At 38.3% G+C, this 24,519-nt stretch overlaps 1 protein-coding gene across 1 annotated transcript in view; it reads left to right on the forward strand.

Moving 5' to 3' along the window:
- The window catches only part of AKAP6 (A-kinase anchoring protein 6), a 227,767-nt gene that overhangs the window by 115,712 nt on the left and 87,536 nt on the right, over positions 1–24,519 (forward strand). Inside the window, 1 exon segment of the mRNA XM_032213685.1 lies at positions 14,773–14,921. Within this exon segment, the coding sequence (XP_032069576.1) occupies positions 14,773–14,921 (149 nt within the window).

Below are 24,519 nucleotides of genomic sequence, written 5' to 3' on the forward strand. Positions count from 1 at the left end.
CTTCTCTAATAATTTTTTGATGTTGCATATGAATAATTATGATCTTTACCATTATGGGTATATGTCTGCAGTAGACAGAAGCAGTAGCTGAACCAGATAAAAGAGAGGCACTTTATTTATTCTTCTTATGCACCTTCCATTTGTGATTGCTTGCTGTGAACAACACAGTAATCTGAACTGATGGTGTGGGGGGGGGGATGGTCTTAATGTTACCTAGACTTTGCATGATAAGTCCAGTAGAAGTAAGATAAGCAATTAAATAAGAAAAGTTGTTTTAGAATGATCTGCATCCTTCACACACACACACACACCCCAGGGACTAAGATATAAACTGCACCCCTGGCTGAAAGTAAGTAAATCAACTACATTAAAAAATATTCTATGAAATGCAAAATATTGAAAATAAGAAGACATGTCACCTTCGTAAACACTTTGCTGTGATGAAAAAAAGGGTTTTAGAATACTTTCTCTTGTATTAAAATTGCATTCATTGCTGTAGAAAAAGAAAGGGGATTTGTTTACTGCCTTCCAGTCTAAGGCACAAATAGTGTAACTAGCAGAGTGTTAACAAATTTCCCAGCTGTCATAGATGCTTACAATTCAGCAAACATCTTTAACTGCACAGCTTTAAAATTAAATTTTCCAAACATTACTGCTAATGCTTTAATGGTATGCAAATTGCCAAGAATTCAGCAGCACCAGAGAAGCTGACCTCTCACCAATATAAATAGTTTATTTTTAGAAGAGTTGTATTTTTTTAGAGAGGCTCTGGACATTACAAGGAGTACCGTTGACTGGATGTGTCAGTGATGTATCTTTGTAGCAGCCAAAGGAAAACCGATTTGGGGACATGTGCCAGCTTTTAATGTGAAAACAGCTTGAGTAAATCCTCTGCATGAATTTCTAAATAACTGCTGCTAGCAGGATGAATAAATCACTAGTTTGTTTTCCCCAGTATGGGGTTCCAACATGATTTGGGCTCCAACTTCCATCAACCCTATTATGCTGGCAGGGACTGACAGGCCTTAGAATCTAAAATAATTAAAGGCACCCAGTTGGAAAAGGCTGTATTTCGGCTGCCATAATATCAAAAGATAGTGTGAGTTGTTGCTGCTGATCATAATCAAGAAACTGTTATTGACGTCATTCTACATCCTGAAATTCCCCATCCCAAATGTGGTTGTCCTGCCCTATGAGGTTCTTCTTCCTTGCAGAATGAGAAATCCTGCCCATTTCACTGGTGTACAATACTTTGCTTTCGTAGATGATTTTAGCTACAGTGATACATTCTGGCCTATTTTGAGACAAAAGGTTGATTTGTGCAATATGAAATTCCATGTGTGTGTGGAAATTTTTTCTAAGTACTGGTTTCCAATTGCCAGGAAAAGGCTTTTTACAACTAGTTTTCCATTCAAATTTCTTGTAGTGGGATGGATTATGAATATTGAAACGCATATTTTTGAGCCAATATATCTGCAAGTGTGACACTGTCTTTTGATTATGTATTACTAAAAAGAATAAAATATAATGATGTGAACACTAGAGCTTTCTAACAACTGATATATTTGGTAGTTATCTGCAACAAGGAAGAGAGAGTACGCCTATTAAGAAGATATATGATCAGTGTTTCATAAAATGAATAGAGTTTTAAAATAATAAATGCTTTGAAATATTGGTTGAATCCTAACTTTTATTCTGATCATGAAAATGAACCTCACCTAAACAATTTCACAGAATAAGCTTTTCCAGTCTCCTTTTATTTTATTTTTATTTTGCAGCCGCAGTTTGCTATCTGTTCCTGAAGGCTGGAGAACTTTTCCAGACATTCATTCTATAAATTTAGCAATTTGTTCATTTATCCATTCTATAAACAGTTATGTACAATGGCATGTGATTTGGGAAGCTGCAAAGGAATTGATAAATATAAGATGCTTCTCCTAGGTTTTAAACCTGGACTTTCTCTTCAGTAAATCTCTAATGTTGCCATAAGATTTGGAGTATTATACTAAGTCTACAACAATGTGGTCTTTTAGTCTTTTACCTTTCCCCCTAGGTGTTTTGCAATTCATATCTTGTTCATCCATGCAAGAAATTCTTACCACAGATCTTTGGGAGACAATGATTTGATCACAGCTGCACAGTAAATGTAGCAGAGTAATGGATTTGCACTCTATCACACCGAATATTCTTACTGTAGCAATTTGTGATAGAAATGTTAGAAATGAATAAATATTAAATAATAAACCAGCTTCCCAAATTCACATCATAAAATACAAAGCTTGTTAGACAGGATCAGAAACATTTCATCTGAGAGCAGCCATTGTTTTGGAAAGAGATGTTTATTTACTTACAATATCTGCTAGCTTTCTTGAACACTGGTAGCAAAGCAGTAAAGCAGGAAAGCAGCGCTCTACATGGGGCAGCCTTTGAAGAGTATTCGGAGACTACAACTCGTCCAGAATGCAGCTGCGCGAGCGATTGTGGGTGCACCTCGGTACACCCACGTTACACCTATCCTCCGCGAGCTGCACTGGCTACCGATCGGTCTCCGGATACGTTTCAAAGTGCTAGTCATAACTTATAAAGCCCTTCATGGTATTGGACCTGGGTACTTGAGAGACTGCCTGCTGCCAATTACCTCCCATAGACCCGTTAGATCGCACAGGGTCGGCCTCCTTCGGGTTCCGTCTACCAGCCAATGCCATCTGGCTACCACCCGGGGGAGGGCCTTCTCTGTAGCAGCTCCGGCTCTTTGGAATGAACTCCCCGCAGAGATTCAGACCCTCACCTCTCTCCAGGCCTTCCGGAAAGCCGTTAAAACCTGGTTGTGCCGGCAGGCCTGGGATTGATGAGTTCCCCTCCCCTCTCAACTTTGTATGGCTGTATGATTCTTGTGTATTTTAATTACGTGTATTGTGTTTGTGTCCCCTTTCCCCTTCTGAGTTGTTCGCCGCCCTGAGTCCCTCCCGGAGAAGGGCGGCATACAAATAAACTAAACCTGAACCTGAACCTAAAAACATAGCAGGCAAATAATATATTTCAAAATAATTCTCCCAAGTGTTGGCAAAATAATATGGAAAGAATGATGTCAGTTATATCACATCAGTGATATTCTAGGACTGGGTAAAAAGTATCTGTCTGTCTGTCAACCACACATATAGTAATCTATCACATATCAATAGCATTAATTATGAAGGGTTGTATCTGGGAAATATGACTTCTTACCTATGCTGTCTAATTGAAAGATACATACGCTCTGTGCATTTATTCATTAATAACCCATTAAAGGATATTTAAAAGTCTGGTATCTATTTGTTTTAAATTTCTACTTTTGGAACCAATCTTGAAAGTATGCTGACATCAAGCCATGTAGCCAAACCTAGCACTTTGGATTGCATCTAGAAATGTATTGTTACCCAATGCAGGGCTCACAGAAGAGGTGTGATATGACCATGCAAATAAACATCAGTCAGCAAATTGGTCATTGCAGCTGGAGGGGGCTGGTTTCTTGGATGTATAGGGCCGTTAACATAATATGGGAGAGGGTGTTGCCAGCAGCCTTGAAGGAAGTAGTGGTAGATACCCTTTCCACCTTTAATTGTTCCTTCTGGTTGCTCCCCTGTCATGCCAATAAACCTGATATTCTCTGGCATTACCATCAAAGTTTTGTGGGATAGCACAAATCCATGACTTGGGGATCTTCCAGATTGGGATTAGAACAGTCTAATCCCAAACCCTATCCTCCTATAGAACAACATGGCTTTCTCTGAGATTCAACTGGTGCATCAACTGTGGCTTTACCTGGGACAAGAAGATCTTGCTTCAGTGATCCCTATCCTTGCCATCACACGTTTAGACCCCTGCAATATAGGGATGCCTTTTAAGAAGCTGACAAATTACATCTGTGCTGTGGGTACTGCATAGTTTATACCCTATCAAGAGTGCTGCTGCTAATGTAGAAAACCTAATGGTTTAGCACCAAATTATCTGCAGGACCTTATTCTTCCATTGGAATTGGCCTGGCCAGTTCAGTCTAACCATGAGAAGCTACTAGCAGATTTCCACTTTAGGAAGGTGAGGAAGACTGTGGCTTGGAGGAACTGATTTTCAGTGGCAGCACTGGTCCTTTGGAATGACATCCCATTGGAAATCAGGTTTACTTCAACTTTGACTGCTTTCCAGAATCATCTCCAAACAGATGAATTAATTGATTTCCCCCCCAAACACCAAATCTTCTTTCTCCCTAAAATGATTTACAAGTATAATTAGCAGACAAGATGCAAAAACAGCCGAGTAACCTATAATATCTTTATAACTTTGAAATATCATTATAATGTGCATGGTTTTTATTTTTTTCTTGACTTTTGAGCTTTGCAGTAGCCTCTGAAGATACAGAAGTGATTTTTCATAATCAATATGTACTTGATGTTTTCAGAACCTCTCTGAAATTGTAATGATATCAGTAGAACATGAGCTGTTGGCATGGGGAAAGAGTCTTAAGTACAGTGGCCATGTGATAGATAACTTCATATAAAAATCAAAAAGAGCTCTTTGAGCCTTACTTTTGCTTAGATTTGTGCACACTATAACATTTGCAAGTAGTTGGGTAAAACATTACATATAGTGTTGAAAAAGCAGTTGATAAAGTGGAGGACAAACAAGCAGGTACTCCTTGTTTAATGATTCTAACTGGGGCTGGAAACACTGTTGTCAAGCAAAGTGATCATAAGTCAAAAAACTATGCTTAGTGACAACAATTCCAGCAGTTCTGGTTGTATTGTTAAGTGAGGACCATGAAGCTCTTTAAGCAAGGATCTCATGTGACTGTAGCTGACACTGATGGCCATAAGAATATCAGCATATCCAAAAACAATTTTAAAATAGGGGTCCTTGGTGCTCTCGGTGCTTGGTGTTTTCTTGCATACATTTCATTACACAATTTAGGTGCAATGTTGATGATGTTACCTAAGTTGTGTAATGAAACGTTTGCAAGAAACAACCAAGTACAGAGAGCACCAAGGACCCCTAGTTTTCCCCCATAAGCTGCAAATATTCTCCTTATTAATTTAAAAGCAACTTGGGTCTGAATGTTGGGAAGCAAAGATTTAACAAATCTGGGAGCCAGGGTGATCAAGGTTTTAATGTTCTTATCATGACTTCTGTAGAACAGGTTATTTTTAAAAAAATGAAAATAAAAGGAGTATTTTGGAGTATGAAAAAAATCCCTAGATGAGCTATGGTGTAATGTAAAACATGAAAAAATATGATAATTTCAGAAGTTAAAAAAATCCTTTAATGATTCATAGTTACCTGAATGGGGATCACATCATGGTATAAGTTTGGGAGAGAAACTTGTTACAAGTTTGTACTGAATCCCTAAAAATAATGCTTAGGCTCTACTAATATTTAAATTCATAAATTACAATCAATAAAATATAAGTAGATAACCAATATGAAATCCCAATTAGCATTCAACTAAAGAGAAGCCTTGAAAAACCAGGATTTTTTATGGGCAATGAAAAATATCCAAATAAGTATAACATTCTACAATATGGAAGCCCTTGCAAAGAATGTCTGGCTTTGTATCCTCACAGCAATACATCTAGGAAACAGCAAAAAAAGCAAAGAAACTGACTAGTGAGTTTAAACTAGAATTAGAAAAGATTTAAAATATTATATATGTCCTCTACTGTGTCATTTTCATATCATTAGATTTGTGAAATCTAAAGAATAACTTTTTTATATGACTTTTAAAAACTCAGTGCATTGATGAAATGAGTTTGAATAATTGGTATTGTACTTTATACATAACAATGCTACTCACTTTCTGATTTTTCCCTCAGTTTTCCTTTCTAAAAAAATGATTGAACATTAAGCTAAAGCTAAAGAAAGCCATGTTTTGTATTTTTCTCTATTGAGGCTAGGAAAAAAATACACCACAACTGAGGCAATTCCACATTTTGAGCATTGGATCCAGATGAAGCTGTTCTTTAATTGAGTTTGTAGGAATCTGAGATGAGTTGTGGTAGTTCAGAATATCATGTTATTTAACTGAAGCAAATGGTTTAACTGATCTAATTCAAATTCTTTCTGTCTGATTGCAATCTATTGCTCTAGATCAGTGTTTTTCAACCACTGTGCCGTGGCACACTAGTATGCCGTGACATAGTGTAAGGTGTGCCGTGGGAGAATTACTTTATATATAGTCAATATAGGCACAGAGTTAATTTTTTTAACATTTTCTATGGTGGTGTGCCTCGTGATTTTTTTCATGAAAAAAAGTGTGCCTTTGCACAAAAAGTTTTGAAAAACACTGCTCTAGATCGCTCTGGCATTCTACTGATTTTGCCACAGCAGCTTTGTTACTTGTGTGAAACCCCATGGCAACAAGAGAAATATTGAGTGCAATGTTTCCCGTATCTCCAGTCAGACCAGAATACTTAAATCACCACCAGTAATTCCAACATTCCATTTCTAAAATATTCAGAATGATGGAATGATTTCAGGAGAAGAATCCTTTATTTTCCATAACTTCTAGTCATTATTAATTTGTCTCTCATCCTATGCCTTGACTTTTGTGATATATTTAGTTAAATAATTGAACACAAAACAGAATAGAGTTAGAAGGGGCCTCAGAGGACTTCTAGTCCAACGCTCTACTTCAGCAGGAGTCCCTATACCTGGGATGTCAAATTCACACCATCACAGCAGTGTCACATGATGTATCAGGACATTTCCCCTCTTTGCTAGACTGATCATGAGCATGGCCAGCACCTGACGCATCCAGCCCACGGGCCAAGCCTTTCGGCATTGACCACCCTGCCCTATACCATTTCAGACAAATGGTTGTCCAATCTCTTCTTAAAAGCATCCAATATTGGAGCAGCTTCTGAAGGCAAGCTATTCCATTGGTTAATTGTTCTCACCGTTAGGAAATTTCTCCTTCATTTTAGGTTGCTTCTCTTCTTGGTTAATTTTTAGCATTGTTTCTTGTCTTGCCTTTTGGTGCTTGGTAAAATTGGTTTAATAGCTCATTGATTTTATGGAAAAGACCAGTGAGTGAAATCTCGTAACTTAATGCTTGAACCCTGACCATGAGCTGCACTGTATTCTGGAATGAGTATTGTAATTCCTAGTGAATATCTGTGTCTTCCTTTAGAAGAAACTACTATAGTGAAAGGTGGCATCCTAGGGTGATCTTGGCTATAAATTTCATCATACTTTAAAACAGGAATCCCCAAACTTGGCAACTTTAAGATTTGTGGACTTCAACTCCCAGAATTCTCCCAGGAGTTGAAGTCCACAAGTCTTAAAGTTGCCAAGTTTGAAGACCTCTGCTTTAAAACATTGCTTTTAACTAGTACATTTTTCAAAACTCTGCTCTTTCTTTCCTAACTGTCTAATGTTGTTGCAACTTGTGTAAATACAGTCCAGCCCTGTGAGTTGTTTCCAGGGTAGTGGGAGGATAAAATCCCATCTACTTAAATTATACTTCAAAACTGGGAAAGAAACCAGAACAGATTTCCCCTGAAATGACCTTGGACAGAACTGATAATTTATGAAAAACCAGATACCATTCTTGGTGGGGTTTTTTGCAGGGTACATAACTACTATTGTGGATGTTTTATTGGAAAGTTCTCCTGAAAACAACAACAACAACAGACAATTTTGAATAACACAAAAAATAACCTACTGACATCTGTGAGTCACAAGCTCCAGAAGTTTCTTCAGGAAAAAATAAATCTGAAGACTAGCTACAGCCAATGCTTTGTTTGAATGTGTTCAGTATTTGGCTGCCTAGAAAAATGTAAAACAGGAGCTTCGGAGTTGACTGTGTCTTTCAAGAGTGGGCGTTAGAGCTGATAGCTCTACCAGTGCTTTATGTCTATCCGGTACATGCCTTTGACAGCTATTTTGTACTTCAAAAATCCAGCCCACACACCCATTTTGTGACAGCACAAATTGTCAAACCCTCAACATGTCAAAATTCCAAACGTACCCACAAGCCTTCAGCTAGAAAGCTAGAAGACCCTGCTCTGCAGTGACTGGCAGCAACTGGCTAAGACTTCTTCACCATCTATTCCTAAGAAAACCAGTAACAGAACCTGGATTCTTCTTCACTCAAGGCAAATAATATACTTTCAGTCTGCAGCCCTCTCCTCCACCACCTCTTCCCCACTATGTATTTTGTGGAAAGAAGTCTTTCTGTACTTTTAACAAACTATCACAGCATTTCTCTGTACATCAAATAGATACTTGCCATAGACTACCTGCCCTGTATCAGTGGGGATGGAAAGATTCCCCTTGTTTGATCATGGTGATGATATGCAAACTATTAAACATATTGTGCAAGGTAGCCCAAGACATGCATTCTCTGATTCCCTAGAACATGGACAGCAAACTCATAGTGTCACATTGTGGTCATGTGACCAGTGGTTGGATTGCTCCCAGCATTACTGCCAGTTCGGTGCACACAAAAATTTTGCGTGTGCACGCTGGCTTCGCTCATGCGTGCATATGTATTTGCACAAAAATAGGTCTGCGCATGCACAAAACATTAAAACAAGAAAAAAATTAAATTTATGCAATTACAATTCTTCTGTGCATGCGCAGAACCGGAAATCAAGATGGCAACCCCGTAGGAGAACTGGTTCAGGTGTGCGGAAGGCCTGGGTTGCTCCTGGTTTCAGTGACCCAGGCTGCCAAACCACTACTAGTTCAGCTGAACCGGTAGGAACCCACCTCTGCATGTGACGTATCACAAAATTTTCCCCTTCACGGAGCTGGGGTGGGCATGGCCTGTGTGTGATGCATCCAACCTGCCATCTGCCAGTTTGACACCCCTGCCTTAGAAAATCTGCACAAAAATTCTAACAAATTGAACTGATGTCATGTCACTTTATATTTGGATATGATTTTGTATGAAATAGTCTTTTTGCACAAATTGCTTACTGCCAAAGGCAAAACAAACCCAAAGTTTGTTAAAGTACAGAAAGACTTCTTTCCACAAAATACATAGTGGGGAAGAGGTGGTGGAGGAGAGGGCTGCAGACTGAAAGTATATTATTTGCCTTGAGTGAAGAAGAATCCAGGTTCTGTTTTTGGCTTTCTTAGGAATAGAACATCAGAGGCAATTGCATGGATTGCTGAATTGCAGTTGTTAAGACACTGCCAGACCCCCACAGACATTTTGAATATAATTATGTGGATTGTGTGCATAGGTTTACATACGTACAGCAATCCTTATCATATACATAATGTTAATAATAATAAGAGCAGCAGCAACAACTCCGAGTGACGTACATCTTGACGTGATTGTGGGGTAATGGGCTCTGGGGAAGAGGAGAGCTATGCCAGAGATTCTGGACAGGTCAAATCAGAGGAGTCAGACAAAGAGTGTCTCTCTCATTAAAAATATGGAGAGACATAAATTCTAGAAAGCCATTACAGGTCGGACATCACCAGGGTTAATAAAGACCACACCCAGAGGTGGTATTCAGCATGTTCTGACCAGTTCTGGAGAACCAGTAGCAGAAATTTTGAGTAGTTCAGAGAACTGGTAAATACCACCTCTGACAGGCCCTGCCCTGCAAACAAAGTAATAGCCAAAAGCAACATGGGTTTGTCAAAAACAAATCATGTCAGACTAATCTTATTGCATTCTTTGACAAAGTGACAAAATTAGTGAACCAGAGGAATGCTGTTGATATAGTTTACTTGGACTTCAGTAAGGCATTTGAGATGGTAGTAGGTACTACTACCTACTACTAGATAAAGTAGAAGTATGCAGTGGAATACCCCAAGGCTCTGTTTTAGGCCTAGTACTCTTCAACATCTTCATTAATGATCTGGATGAGGTAATAAATGGGGAACTCATCAAATTTGCAGATGACACCAAGCTGGCAGGAATAGCCAACACTCCAGAAGATAGGCTTAAGATACAGATCTTGATAAACTTGAACATTGGGCACTAGCTAATAAAATGAAATTCAATGGTAAAAAGAGTAAGGTTCTACATTTAGGCAAGAAAAATGAAATGCACAGGTACAGTATAGGTGGTACCTTGCTCAATAGTAGTAACTGTGAAAGGGATCTTGGAGTCCTAGTGGACAACCATTTAAATATGAGCGAGCAGTGTGCAGTAGCTGCCAAAAAGCCAACACAGTTCTAGGCTACATAAACAGAGAGATAAAATCAAGATCACGTTAAGTGTTAATACCACTTTATAATACCTTGGTAAGGCCACACTTGGAATACTGCATTCGGTTTTGGTCGCCACGATGTAGAAAAGCTGTGGAGACTCTAGAAAGAGTGCAGAGAAGAGCAACAAAGTTGATTAGGGGATTGGAGACTAAAACATATGAAGAACGGTAGTAGGAACTGGGTATGTCTAGTTTAATGAAAAGAAGGACTAGGGGAGAAATGATAGCAGTGTTCCAATATCTCAGGGGTTGCCACAAAGAAGAGGGAGTCAAACTATTTTCCAAGGCACCTGAGGTTAGAGCAAGAAGCAATGGGTGGAAACTAATCAAGGAGAGAAGCAATTTAGAACTGAGGAGAAATTTCCTGCCAGTTAGAACAATTAATCAGTGGAACAATTTGCCTCCAGAAGTTGTGAATGCCCCAACACTGGAAGTCTTTAAGAAGATGTTGGATAGCCATTTGTCTGAAATGGTATAGGGGTTCCTGCCTAGCGAGTTGGACTAGAAGACCTCCAAGGTCCCTCCCAACTCTGCTATTGTATTGTATTGTATTGCCCCATCTATTCTCTTCGTCCCGAGTCAAACAACAACAACAACAGAAATCCTATCCCCTCTAATGTTTTTTGTAGCAAGTGAGGCTCCCAATTGTAAAATTTCTGAACTATATATAGAATCCTTCCTTCTTAGGAAATAGGTACTTTATATGGGTAGACCAACTTAAGTTGCAAATTGATGCTTCTTTATGAAGCTCATTGTAATTATAATCAGCACGTTAGGATTTTAGTGGAGCATGTTGTATGAAAACAATGCCATATTGGCCCCCAAGTGCTCTTGAACTCAACCTTGCCTCTGTACTTTTCCAGCTACCCAGGGATAAACACGGCAAACGGCCAAATGTATCTCCATATCATCTCCTGTGCTGAGCTCCAGAATCCAACTCCTCAGCACAGCTGCAATACATAATGTAGCTACATTCTAAAGCCAAAGAGAATTCTATATTCATTTGATCAGGAAATTGTCTAAAAGAAAATATCCAGATAAATGTATTTCATTGTATTTAAAGTTGAGGTTTCTGAGTAGTATTTGGAAGCTGATTGATCCAATGAGACCTCTGCTGTTGTATTTACCTTATTAATAAAACAAACAATAGATGCAAGATTGGCATATGAAGCTACTAAGTAGAACATGATCCCATGGATAAATGAATAATTCTTGGAAATTCAACACAAATAATTCTATAATCCATGTGCTGGCATTTACATGACTGTAATGAAAATGACATAGCTGTTAACAAAATGATATAATGATAAACTACATATATTGCTTCAAGATAAACATAACTTTCTTAGCATCACCAGAAAAATTTCCTAAAGCCATTAGGGTTAGGAAGAGATTGTTTCACATAGGCACATAAACATGTGTTCCCAAATTGATGGTCAATAATTTGTGTAGAGGGATGTAGTGGCTTAGTGGCTAAGATGCTGAGCTTGTCGATCAGAAAGATCGGCAGTTCAGCAGTTTGAATCCCTAGTGTCATGGAATGGAGTGAGCTCCCATTTCTTGTCCCAGCTTCTGCCAACCTAGCAGTTCGAAACCATGTAAAAATGCAAGTATAAAAATAGGAGCTACCTTTGGTAGGATGGTAACAGCATTCCGCGTGCCTTCGGCATTTAGTCATGCTAGCCACATGACCATAGAGACGTCTTCAGACAGTGCTGGCTCTTTGGCTTTGAAACGGAGATAAGCATAGCCCCCTAGAGTTGGGAATGACTAGCACATATGTGTGAGGGGAACAGGGGTGGGTTCCTGCCAGTTCTAACCTCTTCTATAGAAGTGGTTCCACAAATCTACAGTGCCATTTAGAACAGGTTCCAGCTCCCTCCCCCCGCCTGTCCGCACATCATCAAGATGAAGAGCGAGAGGAGGAATTCTGGGAGTTGAAGTCCACAAGTCTTAAAGCTGTCAAGTTTGAACACCCCTTTTTCTAAACAGTTAGGGGTACAAGGGTCTTGTAACTTGACAGCTTTAAGGCTTGCGTGCTTCAAATGCCAGAGTTTCTGAGCCAACATTTTGATTGCTAAGCAAGAGCGTTGTTAAGTGAGTTTTACCACATTTTACAAGTTGGCCATGCCCACCCGGTCACATGGCTGGTAAGCCACTCCCACAAAGCAGGCCACATCTACAGAAGAGGTTCTAAAATTTTTTGAAACCCACCACTGGAGGGGAACCTTTTCCTTTACCTTCATGTGTATAGAGGAAGGGAAGGAGGTTTGATCTACGGTTAAGGTACCAGACTAGAGAGTGGGAAACTATGCATTCAAATCCCACCTAAGCAATGAAAGCCTGCCTGGGTGACTGTGGGCCAGTCATTCTCTTGCAGCCCAACCCATCTTACACAATTGTTTTTGTGGGAAAAATAGGAAGAGGAAGTGTTTTGGATATGTTTGCTACCTCGAGTTACTTGTCAAAATAATAAAAGAGGGATACAAATAAATAAATAAATAAAATATATTCAGATATTGTTTTCAATGAGCTTCCATGTTCACTTCAGCTGAGAGGATTGTTTCACAAGTTTCTAGAGAATTCCCTCTGATATTAGTTGAAAAATCCTGGTGAAGAATATACCACGATCAATAAATTACAAAAGTTGGATTCACTCACCAGTGCTAAGCCAGATCCAAACAATTCCCATTATATATTCAGTTGGCATCAAAACTTCCACCATGCAAGAAAGCTGTGGAGCCCATGAATTTAGACAAAGGCTGAGAAAACAGGGTCAGCATTCAGTAAATGGGCACAAATACATACAGGATAGAACATTTAGATACCTTGGTGTGGTTTTCCACTCGCTAGGGACATGGAAGGCACACCTGGATCACACATTGCAAGTAGCCATTAGGTCCTCAAATGCAATCAAACATTTCTTTTATACAGGTGGACATCAGTTAGTACCTGCTGCCTTAAAACTTTTTGAGGCCAAAACATTGGCACAAATTCTTTATGGGGCACAAACAGGAATCCTTGAAAAGAGAGATTTGTTAGAAACCATTCAAACAAAATTCCTGCGAACCATCTTAGCTGCCCCCAATGGAACTCCAAATGCCCAGTTAAGAATTGAGACAGGCATGCCTCAAATTCAAGTAAGAGCCTGGAAGATGATGATCATTTATTGGCTTAAAATGCATTTCTTTCCAGAGGGACTGTCCCCACTAGTGTTGACTGACAATTTCCCTTCCCCCTGGAAACAAGCAATTGATCACAAGCTGGGCTCTTATGGGCTCTCACCATTATTCTTACCTAATGTCCCTAGGCTTTGGGCTCTCACCATTATTCTCACCTAATGTCCCTAGGCTTTGAGCAAGCAAAGCAAGTAGTAATCAATAGAATGAGGGACATGGAGTTCCAAGAAGAACTAAATAGGTTGCCTCTCCACAGTAGGGACAGAATCAAACAGGGTGTGTGGGAATCGGCAAGATATCTAAATGACCTGATCTCTCCAAAACAAAGAATAGCTTTCTTCAGAGCCAGATTTAACATTCTTCCTTCAGCACTCCTCCAGGGCAGGTATAAGAGAACACCTATAGCCGAACGCATTTGTATATGTGGTAAAGGAGAAGTAGAAGATAATTCACATGTACTATTACACTGTGAGCTATACAGAGCTTGTAGGTCTGCATATATTCTTCCCTTATTAGAGAGATTGCCAGGGAGGGCAGACAATTTTTATCTAGGCTTTCTCCTCCAGGACACTAACCCGGTTACCACGTATGCAGTGGCAAAGTTCTGTGCTGCTGCAATGTCCATAAGAAAAAATTGGCTACAGAAGTATAGTACCATCTTGTACCAATTATCTGGACATACCTTTAACAATCTTTGGACCATTATGTTATTATCCACTTTCAATGTCAATACTTTTTAATTATATTTTAATATTAGTATTTTTTAATATAGTGTAAAAACAATGTATATGGTCTTTGACTGTAATAAAGATTTTACTTACTTTACTTACATACAGGATTGTTGAGTTCAGGTGGAAGCTGTTTTTTGTTGATAAGAAGGCCCTAATTTGTTTATTTACTTGTTAGAACTGACACAGAAAGGACAAAACTGCAATATCACCAAATAGCTGTACGTTCTTAACTTGTTGCATGGACAAGGTATACAGCAAAATCCTTTCATGCTTGCTGTTTTGTAAAACTCTTCAGATTTTCAAATTATTTATCTTTTTCCTATGATTTGATCAAGCAAAGATGCTTGATAATATCACTGGTCCTAGGAAAAACATTGATTTGTAGTAAATGAACATAGCTAAGACAGTTAATCAAGAAAGAAAATTTCTCTAAATGATTAATGAGAGGAGGCATGGTTCATAATCTCCCCCTACCACTCTAATACTTCTATAAAGACAGCATCATTAAAAAATCAATACAACAATTATTACAGTAATGCTTAATATCATTGTAAATGAATTCTGGCTGAGTTATTCATTTAGTCTAAAAATGGCAACTTTAAATAAGCATTTGTTATGAATTAAAACAAGGCTTCATTCCTTATTGTTTCCTTTTTCTAGGCAGAGGTTCAGCTATGCTTTCTGGAAGCACAAAGAGATGCTGTTGAGCAGATGTCCTTAAAGCTATACAGTGAGCAGTACAACAGCAGCAGCAATCGAAAGGAAGAATTTGCGGATATGTCAAAAGTTCACACAGTGGGAAGTAATGGGTAGGGAACTATTCTTTTTGTTGTTTTATTCTCAGTGATCTGTATCTTCTTTTTTAAAAACATGATCTTCTCTTCCTCACTTCTATGTTAGCCAGAAAGATTTTCTTACTAAGCCAAAAGACAGGAAACCCATCATATTCTCTCTCCCTCTCCCCCACCTCTCTCTCTCCCTCTCTCTCTCCCTCTCTCCATCCCTCCCACCCTTCTCCCTCTTTCTCCTGTAGAATATCAGTCTGCTGCAATTCATTTCCCAAAATACTTGATCACTGAACAGCAAACTCACTACAGCTGACCAGTTTGTTTAAAGGTTTCATCCTGGAATGCATGATTGGTATTGGTCCATTATTTTTATGCTTTTCCTGTGCTGCTCCTCATTTGTATACAAATTATAAAACCCAGCATTTTACCCGCATCACCTAAATTCTGTCTTTCACAACAACTCCCCCCCCCACCCCAAACCAATGGTCAATCTTATGTCTTCGCAAATTGACATTCTGGCATGTCAAGATTACCTGATATACTAGTTAATTAATTGTAATAATCACGGCTTCTAGTTGCAATGCAATGCTGGTGACCTCTGGGCCAATAGCTTTGAAGCAAAATGGGATTAATTATAGACATAGAAGTCACTTCATAATCAGGAACTCCTAAGATATGTAGCAAAATGTAGCTTTTAAATTCATCTGTGATGCCTCCAAATAAGATAGAATAATGTAATGGAAAATAGAAAATATATATGTGTGTCACAGGACAGCCTTATTTTTCCCATGTGCATGGAGAATTTCTCCCATGTCATGTATTGTAGGCCTGTTGACATCTTACATCTAAATTACAGTACAATATTGAACAGTGACCACTTTTAACAGTTGTTGCCCCATCCTCTTCAATGTATGTGTTGAATGTATACATATGGGAATGTGTATATGATTTACTTCAATATATGGGTACTCTTAGTGTAGCTAGAAGTCATGCTAGAAGTCTTGCTCTTTTTGTCACTTGCAACCACACTGCACGTTTTAAAGGCACCAACAAACAAAAACATTTAATAATCCTGCTGCAAGTAATCCAGCGGGTAATTATGTTAAACTCCCTGTAATAAAGTTATTTACTTCCAGCATGGACATCTATTGTGCAGATTCAAGCTATTCCCAATAAACTGTCTTTTGCAATGAGTTATTGTCAACGTTTGGGATTGCACTTAGGCCCCTCTTACCATGACACTGTCTTTGCTTTCTTTTGCAATATTGTTCATAATTGTTCAATTTGCAGATCTTTTTATTTTGTGATTTTCTCCAGTGTTTTTCTTTCTCTTCTATTCCGCTATCTCCATACTGTCACGCCTGCTATCCAATTTTTTTTTATCTTTCTTATTGACTATATTAAATCTGAAATGTTTGTGGCAGCTGCTTGTCTGTTTAAAATTCTAGAGGCCCGCAGACACCTTTCACTTCTTCATTTTCTATTATTTTCTATTTTTTAGTCCCACCAGTTCTTTTGTTTGCAAGCAAATAATATTTCTTGCAGTTACTACTCCAACAGACCATTGTTGCTACTTTTGTCATGCCATTGTTTATAGTCAGTCTGTGCATCATCTTGCAGCAGCAAGTATTGCTAATATTATTATTGTATGATACTTTTATTATCATAGTATGCATATACTTTTACTTATAGTTGTTTGATGTGCATACGGTAAATTTGCATTGAATGGCTGTGCAACTTGAAAAATCCAACAACCCAAAGTTTGAAAAATGCTATTATGTTTCCCCTACAAAGGAAAATAGCAAGAATGATTAAAATTCCTTAGGGAGATTAGTTCGTTCACATGCTTCAGTAGTTTGAAAGTATAGAATAAGTAGCGAGAGCCAACTTTGGAAGGGTACAGTAAACAGTATATAACAGGACTGTCAAACAAGATTTTTCCTCTTCACAAAGTCTGATAAATGAGTGTAAGAGAAAGAAAATTTAATCTATGCTGATTTAGACAATTTTTCTAAGTAGTAGGCTTGATATAGGTGTTTTGCACATATCTGAAATCAAGAGAGATTGCTGATGCAGTAAGATTGATATATTGGGAATAAAGCTGGCATGAGAATAAATGGAATGTTTGCTGAATGGTTCAACAGTAAAAGCGACAATAAACAATTGTCTGCTTTTACTTGTTGAACCATTCAGCAACATTGGTTTGCTTGGTTTTTAATGTATTTATTGATAAATGTATAAGGAATGTTTGTAATAAGAATATACATATGTGTAATACGTCTACATTTTTTATGCCGAAGATCTGTTACCGGCTAGATCAAATTAATTTGCAGTAAATATTAAATGCAATAAGATCATGAATCTGAACATTTGTGTATCAAATAAAGACCAAATAAAATAGAATGAATGATTGCGCAGTAAGAAATTAGAGCCAATAGATGAATTTATGAATCTTGATAAAATGTTCACTAAGACTGGGGGGAAATGGAGCAATTTGAAGTGTATAAATGCCAGTAGAAAGATAATGGGTAAAATGTAGTTGTTGTGAGGATTAATATTTGTGACCAAAAGCTAAAATGGCTATGTACAGAACTTGTTTCTGCCCATTTGGGTGTATAAAATGAGAGGGGGATATAGTAGAAACCATAAAGGTCAATGAGATATAATGGATGGGTTCTTAAGATGCGGACTGTAAAAAAGATCAGAATGAATAGTGCTGAATGAGAATCTAAAAAACAAAACATGAGGTTGAAGTGGTGTATTGATGTGGTAGAAGCGCATGCTTTGCCAGCCAAAACATATGGAGAGATACAGTAAATGCTGCTGTTCCATGAACTAAATTCAGATTTACTTTTTCTTTTTTCTTAGCTTGTGCCTTTAATATTATTTACTATTTCTTACTCTTTTTCTACTGTTTGCATAACATTGCTTACCTTGATTATGTGCTGGGTCCTCTCTGTGGTGCTATTGTGTTTAAATAGGGTTTTATTACTTAGAACTATCCAGTTCTGGAAATCAACAAAGAAGTGAAAAAGAATTTCATTCTGAGGTCAGAGTCCTCTCAATCTTGGATTGGCACAAAAGAACATAGATTAGATTAAAATAGATTAAATTAGATTTCACCATGGAACTCCATTCATGGACTGCTCTAGGAGTATTTTACTCAAACTATTGCTAATGATGGCAGTTCAACATGGTGCACCAAGGCATCATTATAATTCTTGCACTGATTTCATGTTATAACTGCAAAAAATAAAACCCAAATGAACAACAAAACAAAACCCAAGGCAGGGTTTGAGGGTAATGCATTTTTCATTATTTGTCTGTACGTAGCTAATAAAAGCCATATGCTACATAATGTACAGTTCCAAAGAAATATAAGATCATATTGCCAAGATTTTTGGTGATTATTTTTTTAAGTCAGTAACCAAATACATACAATCCAGTGATGTGCGGTGAGGTTTATGGCTGGTGAGGCAAAATGAAAGCTTTTGCCTGCTGTCAAGAAAGAGGCTTTTGGCCACTCCAGCGCTATGTCCGCCATAGAGGCTTTTGGACGCCCCTGCGCTATGTCCGCCATAGAGGAAAAACTTCCTTAGACCAATGGAAGACTTTAAAAGCAGAGGGACCTATGGAAAGCTTCAAAGAATCAATGCTGGATGGAACCAAAGCCGCCCTGCTGCCCGGTGCTAGAGGCAAAAGCCATTCTGCCACTATGTCCAAAACCCTGCCGCTATGTCCAACATAAAAAAAGTGCCAGCCTGCACGCCAGCAGAGGCAGTTAAAACACACACCACCACACATACACATACATTACTTATATAATAAATTACTTACAAATTACATTAATTTTGAATTCCTCCCCCTCCCTCCGACCCACATACCTTTTCCAGCTGTTTCACAGAGGATTTCAACTCTGCTCTTCTCTGCCATGATGAAAATGTAAAAATATAAAAGGAAAAAGGCAAGAGCTGCTAAGGTCAGGCTATCTCAATTAGCTGCTGCCAGAGTCCCCAATGGATGACTCTGCTTAACTGTTTAAAAAAGCCTCTAAAAAAAGTGCCCTCTACAGGAGGAGGCGAGAGAACCAAGTGCCTCATCTACATAAGGAATTTTTCGCTTTTAACCCTTGCTTAACTCTGCTCAAGTGATCATAAAGATAGACTAAATGAGGCACGTGGTTCTCCCCCTCCTCCTATAGAGGGCACTTTTTTAGAGGCTTTTTTAAACAGTTAATCACTAAGCAGAGTCATCCACTGTGACTCTGGCAGCAACTACCTCAGCCTTCCTTTTAATGTTTTTTTCTTTTCATGATGACAGTGGTGAGGCCCTGCCTTCCCTGCCTCCCCTGACTGTACGGCACTGATACGATCAGAGCGATGCGAAGGTGCATCTTCAAAAAAATTAAGCATTATTTATCAAAGTGGTAATTTGTTAGTCCACTCAGAAAGCAGGAGAACACAATCAAATCAAAAGAAAACTAAAGAGGATATAGCTGTAAATAGATAAAAAGAATATTAATTACTGACTACAAACTGACTATTATGGTAGTCAGTTTGGTTTAGTAGTTAAAACATCAGGCCAGAAACAAGGAAATTGTGAATTCTAATTCTGAACAACAGAGCCAAGAAGTTGAATTCCTAAAGATTAGAAAGGATGCAAGAAGGAAAATAGAAGAGTCATATTAGTTGATAATACTCTACTACCAAGGACATAAATGAATTTGTTGCAAATGATCCTACCAGTTTGTAGAGTCTGCACTCTGCCAGAAATACTGATTAGGAAATTGATGGAAATTAGTCCAGTGATAATTTCTGTTCATCCCTGTGCTACTATGATGAACAGCTACAGCCTATCAATATGAACCTGAGTCTGATTTTAGGATTTGATCCTATAAACTCATTCTGTGCTTGAATACTTTGGAATTTGAAAAGTATATTTTAATATATTCAAAGCAGTTTTAGGTAGAATTGCATAGTATGAGAAATATGTGAGGGAAATGTGATGAGGTGATGCAAGAAATTCAGAGGTGGGGAGGGTGAGAGCTTTTTCATTCTGGATCTGAGAGATCACACAGGTGGCTTCATGCCTATGATGGGCCTGGAGCTTATAGTCTCACAGTAAAGCTTGGTGCCTTAACCACTACTACATGAAACTGACTTCCAGGCAAAATTTACAATTCATTAATGTTTATTTGTATACATCTGGAAAATTAATACCTCCATGAAGCTTCTTTCATTAGCATTTATCCAAGCAATTCTCAGAATATTTTTGTAAGCAATTATTGAAATGGATGATAATAATTATTATTAAATGAATGTCTATGCCAGCAGCATATAAAGGCAGATGGCTTGGTTATCATGCCCCTGCTGGGCTTGTCTTTAGATATGAAGGAAGTGGTGGATGAGCTATCTCGGGGCAATAATGTTGGAGTAAGTGATTCCAATGAAGCCATTCTAACTGAGACAGGGTAGCAATCTCCCCAGGATTCCTTGCCTGCACCCACTGATAGACTCTCAGACTCTGAAGTTTAATCATGCATAGTCATGTAATGAAGATCCAATAGCAGAGAGCTGAGATTTAAGTATGAGTGGTTTATAAAAAAAACCCAGACCAATAGATGAGCAGACTCTAATGAGTGATGTGCATGTACGTTTGAATCGAGGTTCTGTGTTGCTAATTAATTGGCCTTGTTCCCTGGGAGAATGCTAAGAATGACTTCTCAAGCCTCATGTTCTGTTTGAACATAGAACCATCTTGCCCCTTTGCTGTTCAAATTGATGCTTCTGATTTTGCAAGCTTCGAGAAAATATGTTTTGCTTTGTATATTTTATTTAAGGCAGCTACTACCTGGTCCAAAACACAGCAATGTGAGCAGTCACGAGGCCTTCTTGTCATATGCATCTGTCATCACTGCTGTTCAAGCTACCAATTAGGTACAACTGAATGTATCTCAAGCCCTTCAATGAGACTGATGATGACTGCTGGTCTCCAATAATTTTTGCGTTCTCTGTACATTCAGGTAGAGTGAGTGTGCTCCAGGTCCTCTCAATTAAATGTCACCTTGTGGGATGGAAAAAGCACCCTACATCTTTCATGTGTCCTGCCCACTGGAATATCTCCCCAGTCATACATGTAGTGCCAGAAAAGAAGGGGAGGGAAGTCTCTTTCCAGCCTTTTGCAGGAATGAGGTAGGAGAATCAGAACTTGCAAGGGGGAACCTGGAGGAAGAGATATTGTGAGAGTGGATTTTCATAATAGCTAATAGAAACTAGTAGCCAATGTATGAACAGTATTGAGAGATAGAGTGGCTTGTCTTGTCAGAAGAAAAAGGTTTTGGAAAAAAACTCCCAAATATCAGAATTAGATAAAATATTAAATTTGAACAATTGACTGGTAAACGTAATTCCATGTTTTGTTTATTAAGGGGTAGTCACAATATTATTTTCCCATGAGAAAGACTCATGCATTTTTATTTTATATTACAAATTAATTCCCACACTTTAAAAATATGTTTGCATTCAAAGGATTAGGTGTGCAACACTGCTTTCATAATTACATATCCGTGAAGTTAAAATATATTCCTTACGACTTGATTTTGCAATATAGACAAAGAAATTTAACAAACTTTTATTCATATTCTATAGCATACTAGGCTGCTCATGTTGCAGTTATTGTAACAACATAGGGAAGCTGACCTGTACGGAATCAGAAAATCCAATCTGCCCTGCTCAGCATTGTCTACATCAAAGATGGTATTCCAAACTTGCTGAACTCTGCTCCAAGTAGTGGGTTCTGGGAGTTGTCATATAGAAGCTTGTGGGTTTTGCATTCATATTTATACTAATTGGCAATATATCATCAGGATTGAAGACATTAGCACACAGATAGGACACTTTTGGAGCCTAGGAGTGACATGTTACATTTTTTTCAGGAAGAGTGAGGGCTGCAATAGGCATGATAATAATGTATAGTTTAGACCCGTGATGGCAAACCTATGGCACATGTGCCACAGGTGACACGCGGAGCCCTATCTGCAGGCATGCAAGTCATCGCCCCAGCTCAGCTCCACCATGCATGCATGCACACCCTCTAACAGGCAGCTGATTTTCAGGTCTCTGCCACACATTCATGGGCGGGGACACTTGCAGGAGATGTGCATGCATGTGAGGGGGCGGGGTCATGCACACATGCACAGAGTGGGGGAGTATGGGGGGAAGTCTGCTTGGAGCAAAATGGGGCAGGGGATACCGCGTGCATGTGTGGGGGGAGTGTGGGGGTGTTGCATGTGCAGGGGGCAGGGCACGGGGGGTTGTCATGTGTGCATTTCATTATGGATGTGGGCTGTTGTGCTGTTGCACACACTTTTGGCCTTGCACATTGCAGAGGTAGTATGCTGCCATTTCACACTGGTTCGGGCGAACTGATAGTGGTGGTGGTGTGAGGCTCCACCCCCCAGATGTCATCAAGAACTGCACATGCCCAGACACGCACACTCCCGCTACCGAACCAGTAGTGAAGAAAATAAAATACCATTACTGCACCACTCCTATGTTTCCTTGATTACGGTTTTCTGAATTGGTTTTGTATTACAAGAACTGATATAAGTGTGATAAGGATAATCTTCAATACTTAAAAAATAGGCATAAAATTAAATATTTTGCAGCATATAATAAAGTATCAGATGACAATGACACCAAGTATTGAGTACAGGAACATGATTGAAACCATACATTTCAAACTTCATGCTATTGTGGCTCCATAAAATTATTTAAAAAAAGTAAGTCCCATGTCCTCAATAAATAAAATAATGGTTTCATTGAATTTAAGGAATAATAAATTCAAGAAAGAAATATGCCACTTGCTTTAAATATTTACATTTAATCTACATATCAAATAAAATAAGGATCATACTTTACAGCTTTATAAGATAAAACGATTACCCTGAGAATCATCACCCATCCAATAACATTTAAAGCCATATTGAAGTTACATTGTGGCAATGTTTTGCAGAAATCTTGTGTGTTGTTTTCTAATATCATATTATTAAGTTTTCAGAGCTGGGTTACATAATAGCAATGGGAAAATTTCAAGAACTGTGATATCAGACTCTAAGAATGGAAGATTTAATACATGCTTGGTTTATTTTGCCAATAATTTCATCAACCCAAAAATGGAATGGGTAATTATCCTAGATCTAATTCTCACCAAGAGCTGATGTTTGTGATAAAATGCACACAATATCTTCTTTGAATTCATGATATTGGTGGAACAGAAACTCAGCATGCCAGATATTTGTCATGAACCAAAGTTAATTTCAGCAAATATAAAAAGATGATGGGCACTTTCCCACAACACTCTAATCAGATAAAAGTTTGAGATATGAAGGCCAAATCAGTTTATATTCAGCCTGTATCAGTTTCACATATATACAACCCTCTGTATAACTTCATAAGCCTGTTGATATTTTAATACATAATAATCATTATATCTGCATTTAATGACTCTTTTTCTGTGTAGGCACTTTGTACATTTTATCCCTAATAAGTACATTTTTATATGCAACATTCTCTAAGGCCCAGATTTTAATATGTCATTTCTACATTAAGGATTGCGGGACAAAAATCACAGATACATCCAGTGGTGTTCAATATCTAAAAAACAAATAGCCAATTTTTGTGACAGTAGCTTGAAAAGGATGGAGAACTTCTAGGATTTAAATAGGCTTGAGCACAGTGGAGTTGAATATGGGAGCGTGTTATATTTGAGGTGCTGCGCATGTTTGTTTTGGGTTATGAGCAATCCGGCCATGGTACATAAAATGTACATACAAGTCTTTAAAACAAACAAACAAACTCCGGGTGCTATATATCTGGAACTGTATTTGCATCTATCTTGATTTCTCTGTTCTTCAGTTTACAAATTGTGTGTGTGTGTGTGTGCACTCGCGCGCACATATGCATATGCGTGTGTGTGTTTGTGCTGTATTAGATTTCACACCTGCCAGGGCAATAAATCTTAGCTGTTCATACACTTTCACGCCGTAGACAGGAACAGAACATATGTATGAGATATCTTGTTTACAACAAAATCTACCCATATTGTATATATGAGAGTTCTTGTTTACAACAAAATACCTAATCTACCCATGCTGTTTCTGTAAGATTCTGCTCTTGAGTATGTGGTGAAAGTGTCTGGACAGTCAAGATTTATTGCCATGGCAGGTGTGAAGCATGGACAGTGTCCAGTACTGTGGAGTTGAAAGGAGTTTTGCTGTCATAACCTGCTTGAGAAAGTTTGTCGCACCATGATGGAAGCAGAGAGAAATACAGTCTGATACATTCCCACATAAGGGAAAATACATTGATAGGGTTGCCTGTATATTATCTGGAATTTCAAAAATAAAGTTTCATGTGGTAGGAGCAGACAGATAATAACTACCCTGTTATTAAAAATATAATTTTAAAGTGTAATCAAAGTGTAGTGTTTTGTCGCTGCTGATTTTGGTTTTTGCTTAATTTAATTCAAAGTCCATACATGCCAAATACTTATGTTCAGGATCTTCTTGCTGCACCATTTACAGATTGGATTCGTTCTCTTCTGGCCTACAAACAATATA

The sequence above is a fragment of the Thamnophis elegans genome, chromosome 1 (assembly GCF_009769535.1).
Source record: "Thamnophis elegans isolate rThaEle1 chromosome 1, rThaEle1.pri, whole genome shotgun sequence".
Lineage (NCBI taxonomy): Eukaryota > Metazoa > Chordata > Lepidosauria > Squamata > Colubridae > Thamnophis > Thamnophis elegans.